General features: G+C 66.3%; 2 protein-coding genes across 2 annotated transcripts; both read left to right on the forward strand.

The window, feature by feature from the left end:
• Window positions 1–5,114: 5,114 nt before the first annotated feature.
• PTGDS (prostaglandin D2 synthase) lies at window positions 5,115–10,163 on the forward strand. Its single transcript, XM_045882041.3, has 7 exons — window positions 5,115–5,598; window positions 6,338–6,477; window positions 6,581–6,657; window positions 7,313–7,429; window positions 7,563–7,664; window positions 8,286–8,311; window positions 8,583–10,163. Exons 1-6 carry the CDS (start codon window positions 5,485–5,487, stop codon window positions 8,309–8,311), a joined length of 576 nt encoding a protein of 191 aa, XP_045737997.1. The 5' UTR covers window positions 5,115–5,484; the 3' UTR covers window positions 8,583–10,163.
• Window positions 9,928–11,217, forward strand: LCNL1 (lipocalin like 1). Its single transcript, XM_045881912.2, is given in 4 exon segments — window positions 9,928–10,026; window positions 10,301–10,440; window positions 10,869–10,942; window positions 11,034–11,217. Coding segments are annotated over 4 exon segments (474 nt in total). The 3' UTR covers window positions 11,195–11,217.
• The last annotated feature ends 1,931 nt before the right edge of the window (window positions 11,218–13,148 follow it).

Here is a 13,148-nt window from a genome sequence, read left to right on the forward strand (position 1 = left end):
CCTCTCCTTGGAGTCACCTTAGGCCCCCAGGGAAAGGCAGGAGCACCCACCTCAGGGGCAAGCTTAGGCCAAGGACCAAGGACTCAGGGCCTAGGCCCCAGTGGCAGCCTTGCTTTCCTCTGCTGGGGCCAGGAGATCCTGTAGACGCCTGGGCCAGCCTGACATGGCCAGGTCATAGAGCCAAGAAAACTTCCAGAATCAGGACACTCCACTAGGGCCCTGAATGAGCAAGCCTCTACCCAAAACTGTCCTTCTGGCTTCCGGGTCTTTGAGGAGAGGGACGCCCAGGTCAGCCGATGGTGACCCAGGAGGGCCCATCTGTTGATCTCTCCCAGAGAGAGACCATGTCCCCCAGCCCCCAAATGGGTGACTGGATAGGCCCTAGCCCCCACCACCCACTGCCTGGCTGGAACCTTCCAGAAGCCATCTGCCCTGGTCACCCTGATGCTGAGTGTCACAGCTATGGGAGGCCGCGGGGCGTGTGGGAGCATGGTGGGGGCCGGGCCGCTCTCCTCAATGCCCTGACAGACCCCTTCCTGAGGCAGACCTGCTGCAGGCCCTCCATCCTTCCCGGGGCAGCCCCCAGCCCTGGGAGCTGCCCTTCAAGGTAAGGAGGCAGCAGGACTCAGGTGCTCCCACACAAGGCTGTCTCTGGATTTCTGCCCAGACCATGCAAGACTCACTTCCCACGGCTCCCCTGCATGGGACCTGCCTCTGTCCTCTCTCTGCTGACACCTGACAATCTGGTGGCTGTTTTTCCCAGCGGGGCCCTGGAGGTTGGGCTGGCCTAGGACTCAGGGAGGGGAGGGGCGTAGAGAGAGTTTCTGGCAGGGGGAGGAGCTCTGAGCTGGCCCCTGCTGCACCTGCCTGGTGTTGTCAGGCTGCAGACCCGGCACCCCCACTCCCTCTTTGGGTCCCAGTGTCCCACTCAGGGGCATTAACCATGCTGCCCCCAACCCTCTGCTCCAGGCAGGTGCTGGCCCCTGGCCACCTGCCCAAGGAGGCCTTCTGTCCCAGTACGCCCGGAGACGCGGCTGATCCGGGTCTGGGGAGGGCTCAGGGGAAGGGGATGAGGCCTTCAGGGATGTTCCAGAATATTTTGTCTAGCAGCTTCTCCTTGACCCAGGGCACCGCCTTTTCCCGACTTAAATCCTTTGGGGACCCACCAGCCAGTCTCCTCAACACCTTCCAAGGGAGGAGCATCTTGGGGTGAGGTGAGCCCCGGGGCAGGTGGCAGGGCCTGAGGGGGTGGGGTGGGGTCCAGTGGGGCTGCCCCTGCCCAGCAGCTCAGGGCCCCCTCAAAGCCCCTTCCCACACACTGGGAGGAGCTGATTGCCAAGCAGAAGGTGGGTGGGGCCCACAGGGCCCTGCGAGTCCCTTGTCTGAGGCTGGAGGACACTGTCAGCTGCAGGCCAGTGAGAAGCCACCAGGCCCCTGGACAGCCTCAGCCCTGGAGAGCCATCCCCGGGCACACTGCCGGCCCCCCAGCCCCGAGGCGGAGATCAAGCCTAGCCCTGGGCCCCAGGCTTGTATCTGACCGGGCAGGCTAGAGGCAGGGGAATGGCCCCGATGACCTCTCAAAGATGAGGCCAACTCCTGACATCCCCGCGGCCCGAGGCAACTGGCATCCAGAGCCCCTTCCTGCCCCAGCCGTCCTCAGGCAGATGCCCATCGTCAGCCTCACGCCCGGGCTGCAGGGCCCGGGGGGTCTCAGCCTCGGCTCTGCATCCAGAGCTATCTGGGTGCTGCGGTGGGCCTGGAGGGGGGCCGGCCTGACCTAAGGTCCTGGCGTGGGGCTCCTGAGCGACCACCACTTGTGCCCTGGGCTCAGAGCAGGCGCCCCGCCCTCACGGGTCAGCCCCACCCACCCGTCCCTCTGAGAGCGTGAAGCAGCACGTGGTCTGCCCGCGGGGTGGGGGGGCCAGGAGGGGCCTCATCACCGCCAGCATCCAGCACGGACGCACCCCCCATCCCCCATCCCCACATCAGCTGAGCAGGGGCCCCGCGGTGGAGATGGCCCAGCTCAGAGCTGCTGACCACACAGGGCCCAGCTCAGAGCAGTGAATGGCGGCGGGGGGACACAGAGAGAGCAGGGGGAGTCCTGTGACTGCGGGAGGGAGGGAGGGAGGGACGGCTCCTGGACGCGCCCTCCCTCCTCCCCAGGCCTCTGTCCTGCACGGTGGAGGGGGTGGGGCAACAGCCAGACCCTACCTGGACCCCGCAACAGATGAGTCACCGCTCACCGCGCCTCCTCCTCTACCTGCCGGCCCAACAGATCCCGGAGCACCTATTTCCTGAGCCCCGAAATTGTGCCTCAGGCCCCCACCCACCCCACCTCTGCTCAGGGTCCCGTTGAGGAAGGAATGAGTAAGGGCCTGTAGGGGCACCCCTTGGAGGGCCTGAGAGGGTCTGGGGCAGAGGGGAGGGAGGGACCCGGGGCCCTCTGCACAGATGGGGAAGCTGAGGCTCAGGAAGGCCGGCCACTATTCGGGACCACCCTGTCCCTGCCCAACCAGGTCACCCTGGTCAGAGGGAGCTGCTCCTACAGCCATTCGTGTGGCTGCCCCAGCAGGAGGTGTTGGGGGGCCTGGAGGGGCAGCATCCAGGCAGGCAGGGAGACCAGGCACTGGAAGACACCCCTCCAGGAGCCCTGACCCCACCCGCAGGAACCCAAGATAAGAGTGGCCACCCCGCCCAGACCCAGGGCCCTCCATTAGAAGGCCCAGTACTCCACAGCATTTATGGAAGGCCACCTGGGCCGCAGGGGCCCCGAGCAGCTGAGTCCCAAACCTCACCCACCACTGCAGCATCTTCCGCGCCCCACTGCTGGCGGCCACCTGGGGGAGAAGGGACATGGGGACCATCTGGCCTGCTGTCCAGTGGGGAAATGGAGGAGGAGGGACTCGGTCCCCGGCGCTGGGTCTGAGGGCCAGACACTGGGGTCCTCAGGAGCCACTCTGTCCTCAGGAAGACCTCGTTCCACCAGGATCTGTGGGACCCCCAGGGGTCCGGCAGCAAGTGCCCCTCCTGGCAGGTTAGCCCAGCCTGCCCAGACGAGAGCTGTTCAGGCCCATATCTCCAGGGTCCTGCCGTCCTGGGTCTCCCCCCACAGTCTTGGTCCCACTGTCCTGGGTCACCTTACTGCCTTGCCCTGGGGTGTGCTCACCCCTGGTAGAGGTGTCCTTGTCTCGGGGCGGCCTGGCCTGATAAGGGACCTGCAGCCCAGCCACTCAGAGAGCCTCAGGCCTCCCTAAAGCCAGAGGGCTGCCAGCCGGCGAATGGGCAGGAAGCCCAGTGCCCCCATGGAGGTGCAGCCGAGTCCCCCAGGCCTTCCTCCACAGTCCTCTTCCTGCCCCTGTCCCATCCTGAAAGGAACTCCCAGATGGATTCCTGGGCCAGGCTGGGCCTGGGGCAGCCCAGGGTCCGTGCAGGGTCCTGGGGTCAGCACCCCCAACTCCTGCCTGTTCTAGTGGACTGTCATCCTATGGCCCATACGTGGATGGCACTGAGGAGCCAGGCTGACAGGAGGCCAGGGCAGAGGCTGGGGGTCTCAGGCCTGCCTCTGCCCCCTGCCCCGCACCACCGCCCCCCTCCCCTCCTTACTCCCACCTCCCTCTCAGGTGTCTCCTGTCTCTCTCTACACCACCCCCTCACATTGGCCTCTGCCCGGGAAGCCAACAGGCCCCTGCCAGCCCGGGCCCCCGTGAAGAAGCAGGAGATCCTCCACGTGGCACCGTGCAGCCGGCAGCTCCCCCAGGCTGCCCTGCTGATGGAGCCCCGCAGTGCTCCAGTCTGCGCTCCCCCACCCCCGGGCCACTGGGGAGGGGGCCTCACGTCCCTGGCCTGGGTATCAGGACTGCAGAGCAAAGGTGCCGGGGAAGAAGGGGCAGGCTCCAGGCCCGCGGGTGCCCAGCCCCTCCCAGCAGCCCTCTCAACCCTTCCCACAGAACTGCCACACCTGTTTTTCCAGGGTTTCTGAGACCCCAGCCTCAGAAGGGGAGACAGGGGCCAGTCCCGCCAGAATAGGTTCAGCCACCTGCAATGGCCCCAGGGCCTAGCCAGGGCCAGGAAGCCCGTGGGGGCTGAGGTGCAGATGTCCCCACCTTGCCAGGGCCCCTGTGGACCTGGTACCGCCCTCCTGCGCTCACAAGGTGGGTGGCAGTGCCCATGCTGGTCCCATTCAGGGAGCTGACCTGACCCTATGCCTCCCCCTTGATCACTTCTGAACAGCTTTGGGGCCGTTCCAAAGCCAGAGACCAGGGCTGCCAAGAATCCAGCTTCTGGGTGAAGCCCTGGGCCAGGAGCCTGCACCCCCCAAATGGGCTAGGCCTGTGTCTGGAACGGGCGGCCCCTGCTTCCCCACTGACCTCAGCTAGAGCCCCGCTGTCTGCACCCCACATAGGAGCTCTCCCCTGCTTCATTTTCCCTCCCAGGCTCCCCGCCTCCCACAGGACAGCACACCTCTCCCGCTCACAGTGGTCAGAGCTGTGGACCCCACTCAGCCCTGAGCTGGGGCCCCGCCGGCCTGCGATGGCCTCTGGCTGAAGCAGAGGGACAGGTGACACCCCATGAGATGTGAACAGGGCCCAGGACCTGAGACACAGCCCATCCACCCAGGGAGGCCTCCGAAGGTGGGGGTGCGCCTGCGTCCTGGGCTGGCAGGGAGACGCTGGGGCTGGGAGCAGTCCCCATCTCAGAGTCAAAACCAGGTGACAGCCCGAGTCCACGTGGTGCCCCTGGGCCAGACCGCCGGGCATATCCAGTGTGGCTGCCACCACACACAGAGGTGGGCCTGTGCCTGAGGCGAGGGGGCCCCAGGCTGAGAAGGGGACCCAGGGGGCCACCGGCCAGAGTCCCAGCAGCTGGCTGGGTGGGGAAGGCGTGGCCAGCATGCCTGGCCTTCGGGCCCGATTTCGGGGGCAGATCCGGTTACCTTGGTTATCTGGGCCCAAGTCCGCCATCACCATGCAGCCCGCTGGGTCTTGCAGCACCAAACTCACGCAGTGCAAAGCCCCCCCCAGGGTCACTGGGCTTGGCGAGAGGGTGAGGGTCGGGCTTGTGTGAGGGGTCCCAGCCCCAGATAAGAAGTGACCAGGGGTCCCAGGCGACGCTGTGCCAAGACACACACTCCCTATCCCCGTCCAGGCTACTGGGCGCATCTGGGACTGGAGACGGGACCAGCCTTGCAGGAGCCTCTGCCCGGCCTCCGCCCTCACTCAGCCGCAGGGGGCAGGGCCCAGGCACCCAGGCAGAGCCTCTTACATAAGCAGCCCTGTGGGGGGCGAGGCTGCAGCTGGGCTCCTCCACTCTGTCCTCCCCCAGCATCACGAGCCTCCAGTGGGCTGTCCTTGAGCCCTGGGTGGAGGCCAAGCCAGGCCCATAAATAGGGGTCTCTCTAGTGGCCTCTACTCCCCCTGCCGGCCTCCCTCCCTCTGCCTGCAGTGCTGGCATCCCGGCCCTGGTCACACACTCGGCTCCAGGACAATGACCGCTCTGCACGCGCTGTGGATGGGGCTGGTCCTGCTGGGGGTCCTGGGAGTCCTGCAGACGCAGGCCCAGGCCCCCGTCTCCCTGCAGCCCAACTTCCAACAAGACAAGGTGAGGGGCTCCCCGGCCCGGTCCCCGAGGCGGCACAGGGCCCCGTCAGGGGAGGGGGGGCGCTCTCTGGGGCCGAGTTGTCTTCCTGGGAAGAGGGGAGCTGAGCAGAAGGAGGAGGCTGACCAGAACCACCCCCGTCCCTGGGCCTGCGGCAATTCGCCAACCAAGAGAGCAGAGCCACTGTTCCGGGACCAGCAGGGAAGCACCTGCGTCCGTGAGGGCACACGCGGCACATGGGGACCCCGGGGCGGAACGCGTGCCCCCGCCATCAAAACGCGGTCACCCCGCTAAGCTCACGACGCCCAGAGGAAAACAGGCACACGCTCCACACCTGGGTCCCAGGACACATGGTGCACGAGCACGCCGACGGGGATGGCCCACGGGGATGGCCCCAGACACCCGAGTGCGCGCAGGGACGCGCCCCGCACACGCTCAGTCGGTCCTCCGGCCCGCGCGCCCCTTCCCGCGCCCCTTCCCGCGCATCGCGGGCGCCCAGCGGCCGGCCCCGGGCAGCCGAGCCCGCCCCAACCCCTCTAGGGACGGCCCCGGCGCCCTCTGCTGCCCGCTCCCGCCACCGAACCAGCCGGGCCAGGGCGGAGGGGACTGCGCGCCGCGTCACCGCCCCCCGGGGCGCGGGGCGGGGCGCGGCTGGAGGCAGGAGGGGAGGGGCGGGGGCGCTCCCCATCCAGGTCCGCCCGGGAGGGTCCTGGCCGACCCGGGCGGGGTCCGTTCGCCGCAGTTCCTGGGGCGCTGGTTCACCTCGGGCCTCGCCTCCAACGCGAGCTGGTTCCGGGAGAAGAAGAATGTGCTGTCCATGTGCATGTCCGTCGTGGCCCCTACCGCGGACGGAGGCCTCAACCTCACCTCCACCTTCCTCAGGTGGGACACCGGGCTTCTGGGGCCCAGAGCACCCCGCCCCATGACCACGGTCTAGGGACAGCCCCTGGCCTGACCCCTGACCCCTTCGGTGACCTGCCCACAGGAAAGAGCAGTGTGAGACGCGGACCCTGCTGCTGCGGCCGGCGGGAGCCCCCGGCTGCTACAGCTACAGCAGTCCCCGTGAGTGGGGCCCCCTCTAGGGACCCCTGGGCCCAGCCCTGGGCCAGGGAGACCCGCCTGCCCCAGCAGTACATGGGGTGGGCTGGTGGCCACTCCACCAGGGTCAGCTAGTCCACGGTCTGGCCTGGACCTGCCCCAGGCTCAGGTGTGGGGGGACCACGAACCCTCTCTCGGGCACTGGATCCCCTTTGGAGCTGAACTCCAAGCCCCTTCCTGCCCCCCCATAATGATATTTCCTCAGGCGGAGCACACATGGGCAGTCCCCCAGCCCCCCTCACTCCTCTCCACGGTTTTCCAGCCCAGGAGCAGGGCCAAGGGCCTCTTCATGCCCCAGCCCACCATTTACCCCCTTCCTTGGGGCCGGCTTCCCACTGGGAAATCTTTCCTCTTCCTTTCGGCCGAGGGGTTTGTGGCTGCACCATGAGCCCCTGATGTTCTGATCCTGTGTGTCTGCTGCCCCCCAGGACTTCTGGTCTGCAGAGTTCAGGGGCTGTGCAGCAGGAAGCTGGGACAGCCGCCTGTCTCACTGGGGGAGGGCATCATCCCTGGCTCCTTCCCACAGCCGGCCCGGGGAGAGCGCACCCCTTCCCAGGCAGAGGTGGGCCGGAGGTCTAGGGCCAGGGTCCCCAACCGGGCTTCTCTCACGGATTCCCAGACTGGGGCAGTACCCACGACGTGTGGGTGGTGGCGACCAACTACGACGAGTACGCGCTTCTCTACACCGCGGGCACCAAAGGCCTCGGCCAGGACTTCCACATGGCCACTCTCTACAGTACGCACCCCACACCAGGGACTCACAGTCTGGCCTGAGATGGGTGTCTCCCGGGGGGCTCCCCAAGCTGCGGGCGTGGGGGCAGCAGAGACCTTTCCCACCTGAGGCCAGCAGCTTCTCCCTCTTGCCCCAGGCCGCACCCAGACCCCGAGGGCCGACATCAAGGAGAAATTCACCACCTTTGCCAAGACCCAGGGCTTCACAGAGGATGCCATTGTCTTCCTGCCACAGACCGGTGAGGGGGTGCTGCTAATCTGATGGGGAGGGGATTAAGGTCGGATTTGAGGTAGACAGTGTCCTGATTCAGGGGAGGCTGAGGGGTGCGGTGCATCCGGCCAGACCGCCCACTGACCACTAACCAGCACACTGTGGCCTCCGGAGTGGGGGGCAGTCTGTCCTCACCCAGAGACCTTGGCCTGCAGCCGCTGGGTGGGGCACAGGAAGGTACTCCTTCTGCAGGAACATCCCCCCCGCCCACCGCCTCCCCAGTTTCACCAAGCAGCCGGTGTTCCAGGCCCTTGATGAGCCCTCAGGACACAGGGTCCCCAGCCTGGTGCGGGGCAGGCACTAGAAACAGACCCAGCGGGGTGGGGGTGGGGTGCTTCAGGAACACATGAGGGCTCAGGGCCCAGGGCTTCCCTAAGGCAGGCAGCCTGCTCCAGGCCCAGGTGGGGACAGAACCCCCTCTTTGTTTGGAGGAGGGGAGAGAGTGACAGAGTGTGATGGACTCAGCAGTTTTGGGGGGCTCAACGCGACCAGCTCTCCAGGGCTGTCGGGAGGGGGCAGGCAGCCCCGGTGGGGAAAGTGGCCCCAGCCTGGGGCGCTGACCACGGTCCCCGGGGGTCTTTCTTGGCAGATAAATGCATGGAGGAGCACAAGTAGGTGAGTGTTGTGGGCTGGCTTCACCTGGCAGTCCCCCCTCACACCTGCTAACACTACCCCACCATGCAAGGGTGGTCCCAGGCACACGGGGGTTGTCCAAGGGGGAGGGGCTCCACTGGGGTTCACGAGATTCCTGGGGGTAAGAGAACTGGAGGCTGGGATAGGAACCTGTGGCGTCGATGGGAAGGGAGGGTCTGGAGGCGCTCGCTCCCCTGTGGCTGGGAGGGGCCGTGTTGCCTGCCCCACCCACTGGTCCCGCTCTCTCTGCCAGGAGACCCCGGCCCCCAGGACCTGGCCATCCTGCCCTGCTCTGCTCTTCCCTCCAAGACCCCCAAGGCCCCAGCCCTGGCTCCTCCCTGCCCCCACCTCTGTGCCCTCTGGCTTTCTCCTGGCTCTGAGAATAAACTCCGGAAGCAAATCAGCCGTCCAGCTCCTGCCCGTCTGTCCTGCCGTCTGTCCTGCCGTCCTCGCTGCCCACGGCTTGGCTCTGGCCTGCTCCCTGGGGACCTGACCACACCCCACTAACTTTGGGCCTCAGTTTCCCCTTCCCCTCTGGAAAGTGTCTGAGGCTGGCTCTCAGTGATGTCGCCTAGGGGTGGGCAAGGGCCCACTCGTGTTTGCTCCTGGTGGGGCGGGTCCGAATCAGGGCCGCTGAGGAGAAATACTATCACGGCCCTCCCACAATGCACGCCGGGCTCTGACCTCACCGCACCCCCTCCAGCCACACTCCTGCAAGCTGCCCCTCCAGCCGGCAGGTTCTGGGCTGGGGCCCAGTCACCTCCTAATCCCTAGGCAGGTGCCTGGGGCCTGCCCCCACACCCCAAGTCTAGAGAGGCCTGAGGCCCAGGGAAGCTTTGCCTCCACTGGGTCTTGGAAGGTGTGGGGTTAGTACACTCAGACTAGACTAGACTCAGGCCAGAGATCAGGGTCCCAGAGGACAAGGAGGAAGGGGCTGCCCTGTCCATGCCCCCCACACTGGGACGGACAGACTGAGTGGGCTGACGACCAGACACCCTCATCCCTCTGGGTACTGTGGTGACTCCTGTCCCACCTTTCCGGCCCCACCCTTTCACCAGACCCCTGGCACCAAAGCCACCCTGGGCCCTGGAGCACGGTCTCCCTGACCAGCCCTGCCCCACGTCTCCCGCTGTCCACCAGGTTCCAGGCCCTGCCCTGAGCCCTCCTGGCTCACAGTGGGCAGCACCCACGGCATCCTGCCCACCAGGCCCCCACCCCGGCAAACTTCAGCCAGGCCCTATAGAGGCACCAAGAGTTGTGAGGCTCAGAGGTGAGGGTGAGCTTCTTGGCAGGCTTCCTGGAGGAGGGGGTCTGGGGGCTATGTCTGAGCTGAGAGCTGGGGGCAGACATCCCAGAAAGCCTGCCAGAAGTTCTCTCCCTGCATCGAAGGATCTGAAGTCTCAGGAGGAAACGCCACCGGGGATGGGCGGGGTTCCGTGGATACAGCTGAGCCCCTGCACTGCAGGGTGCAACCAGATCCCAGCCTGATCTCAGTAGGCTTGGTCCCAGGCCAGCAGCCACCCGAGGGCATCTGGGGGGTCATAAAGGCTGGGCAGGAGAGGCCACCCCAGCTCTCCTGCTAAGAACCATCCTCCACAATGCTGCAGATGCTGCTGATCAGTTGGGTCTTCGCCTTGCTCAGGGTGTCCCTAGGCCAGGCCCAGGTCCCCATCCAGGCCAACTTTGATGCCAGCCAGGTGGGCCCAGGCACCCCCATGCCAGACCCATCCTGTCCTCCTCATGGATGACCCCCTTGCTTCTCCATCCAGGTCCCAGGGGCCAGCCATCAGCTGGAGGGTGGGCTGTGTGGGGAGGACAGCGGGCTCCTTAGGCTGGTGTGTGGCCTGTGCCTACCACCACTCCCCAGGTCCTCAGATCTGGACGAGCTGCAGCCACCCGCCGCCATGCTGGGTCAGAGTTGATGTGGGTGCAGGGCCTGTCCCCCCAGCTCTCCCTGCACCCTCCCTGTAGTTCCAGGGCATCTGGTATGTGGTCGGGGTGGTACCGGATGACCAGGGCTTCCTGGACTCCAAGGACAACCTGAAGGTGCCCGTGGTCTTGGTGACCCCCTTGGCCCATGGTGACCTGGCCCTCAAGTTTGGGTACTCCACGTAAGTGACTCCATGAACCCCACCTCAGACTGGGCCTTAGACCCGGCCAGTGTGAGGCCAGAGGTGAGCCACCGAGAACCAGAGGCGTCCCTGGCACCGTAGGGAGTCAGACCCAGGCCCCCCGTGGTCAGGCTGAGGGGCTTGCCTGTGGCCTGGTCATGGAGGAGTCTCGTCCCTGTGTCTGCCTGTGGGAGTCTGCCGGGGAGACCCCATGTCTCCTGGCTCTGTGTGTCCTTGAGCAACACCTGCCCCCCATCCCTGAGAGGGTCTCTCAGCTCTGAGCACAGAGTGAGGGGGGCCCAGGGGTGCCGGGCAGCCTGAGCACCGGTCCACCCTACGTGGTCAGCAGTGCCCAAGGGGTGGCCCTTTGAGACGTGGCCGGGCGGCGTGTGCCGGACACGCAGGATGCTGTGGGTCTTCTTCCCCAGGCCCGATGGCGGGTGCCAGAAGACGGACACAACCTTCACTAAGGGTGCTGTGGACGGGTAGTTCAGCAACGAGGGTGAGAGGGGCCAGGGCAGGGAGGGCTCCCGAGCCAGGTGGGGGTGGGGGCCCGGCCAAGCCGGCAGGTTCAGCCGGCTCTCGCCCTTCAGCCATGGCGCAGACCGAGATCCGCGTGGCGTCCACCGACTACAAGCATTTCGCAGTGCTGTACATGGAGACACAGAAGGGGGGCGTCAGGAACGTCTGGCTGCAGCTCTACCGTGGGCAGCCCTGCCCGGTGGCGCTCCCGGCACCCCTGTGCCCCCACTAGTCACCGGGCACAGCCTCTCCTCTAGGAGCCCCGCGCCCAAGCCTGGTCTGGACTGTTGGGCACATTCCAGCAAGTTCCAACTCCATGGCAGGGGGATCCACTATCCCCCAGGGTCTCCTTGGGACCCCTCCGCACCCAGCCCCTCCCAGCCCCTCTGCCCCGCCCTGCCCCTCCCCCTGCCGCCCCCCTGCCCCTCTGCTCACCAGTCGGCCCTGCCCTCAGCCCGCGCCCCAGAGCTGTTTCCTGAAGGGGCCCAGAAGATGCAACAGCTGGTGCCCCAAGTAGGCCTGAACCCCAGCCAGGGCACCCTGCTGCCCCGGTCAGGTGAGTGCTACCCCACACCGGCTCAGGGTTACGGCAGACCCCAGACCCAGACTGGGAGGGCCAGGCCCCAAGGCCCCCCCCAGGGACGGGGCGGCACCTCCAGGGGCAGCCCTGGCCTATCTGGGCCAGAGGAGGGCCAGACGGTGCCCTGGCCGTGGCCCCCCGGGAGGGGATGGCTCGCAGGCTGGGGGGCTTGGTTATTCAGGGAGGGTTGGGGGCCTCCACCCCTCGGGAAGGGGGCCCCGGGTGGTTCCTCAGGCCCCACTCTCTCCCGCAGACCAGTGCAAGGTGCCTTCTCCTAGGTGAGTACTCGGGGGCAGGCGTGGACGCCACTGCCCAGACTACGCAGTGCCCCGTGCCTTGCTGGCTCCCGGAGGCCCCTCTTGGCCAGAAGGCTGTCCGGTGGGGTCCTCATCCTGGGAGCAGGGTGGGGTGATAGCACAGAATCAAGGTGGGCCGGCAGGCTGCGGCGGGGAGGAACAGAGTGGGGCCCAGGGGCTGGGCCCAGGGAGGGCAGGAAGAGGCCAGAAGACGGTGCTCACCCCACTATACCTGCCCTCTTGTTTGCAAGGAAGGATCCCGCCCAGGAGTGCCAGTGGTGGGGGGGCCCATGCTCCGCGTCCTGGGCCTTCCCCAAAGAGCATGCACCACTCCTCTCTGCCACCCCTCCCCCAGCACAATAAATCATCTCCTAAAGGCCATGGCTGCGGTGCATTTCTTCCACGGGCTTCTGGGACCAGGGCGGGACCCCTTGCTCAGCCGGCCTGGCAGGTGCTTAGCCTGGGAGGAGCGGAGGCTCTGCTCCGAGGGAAGCAAGCTTATCCAGACAAACAGGGGGGTTGCAGGGCCCTCCCCACCACTCTCCCCCCCCACCAGGGCACCGGACTGGGGGTGTCGCCCTTGCTCAGCAGCCCAGAGCTCCCGCGGGCACAGCGGGCCTCCTGGGCCTTTGGGGTCCTCCCAAACCACAGCACAGAGCAGGGATCTGGGCCACTTCCATCCCCCCACTTCGCCCCGATCTCTGGCCCCTAAGTACCCGCAGTTCACTCCCAGCCAGAGCCAGAGGAAAGGGGGTGTGTGCGAAGCTCTGTTCTGCCCTGTCATTATCATCCTTCTTTAAAGACACGTCCTGCAGGGGGCGCCTGGGTGCTCAGTCGTTCAGCGTCTGCCTTCGGCTCAGGTCATGATCCCGGGGTCCTGGGATCGAGCCCCGCATCATGCTCCCTGCTCGGCGGGAAGCCTGCTTCTCCCTCTCCCACTCCCCTTGCTTGTGTTCCCTCTCTCGCTGTGTCTGTCAAATAAATAAATAAAATCTTTAAAAAATAAAACCACAGCCAGGTCCTGCCAGATTTGCTGCCTTGACTGGGGTCCTTCTGGGCTAGGAGGTCACAGAGATCAAGAGCCGCCCTGAGGGCCCCAAACAGCCCCTCCACACCTGCACCCAACACCTGGCACCCAGCCGGTGCCTTGGAACCCTCTGGCCCACCTGTGGACACTTCGAGGCAGGGACCTGCCCTGGTCCCCTCCCTGCCCCCAGCTTGACAGCACTTCCCCGGTGGAACTGAAGCCCTGGGGGTCGGGACAAGTGTGTGGAAGGCCCAGAGAGCCAGCCTCCTCCCACACGTGTGAC

The sequence above is a fragment of the Mirounga angustirostris genome, unplaced genomic scaffold (assembly GCF_029215605.1).
Source record: "Mirounga angustirostris isolate CCGP_5_RB_7025 unplaced genomic scaffold, mMirAng1.0.hap1 SCAF_15, whole genome shotgun sequence".
Taxonomy (NCBI): domain Eukaryota; kingdom Metazoa; phylum Chordata; class Mammalia; order Carnivora; family Phocidae; genus Mirounga; species Mirounga angustirostris.

Coding starts and splice junctions, on each gene's coding strand:
- PTGDS (XM_045882041.3), top strand. CDS start 5,485: ATGACCGCTCTGCACGCGCTGTGGATGGGGCTGGTCCTGCTGGGGGTC. Junction 6,478..6,580: donor CTCACCTCCACCTTCCTCAG/GTGGGACACCGG, acceptor ACCTGCCCACAG/GAAAGAGCAGTGTGAGACGC. Junction 7,430..7,562: donor CCACATGGCCACTCTCTACA/GTACGCACCCCA, acceptor CTCTTGCCCCAG/GCCGCACCCAGACCCCGAGG.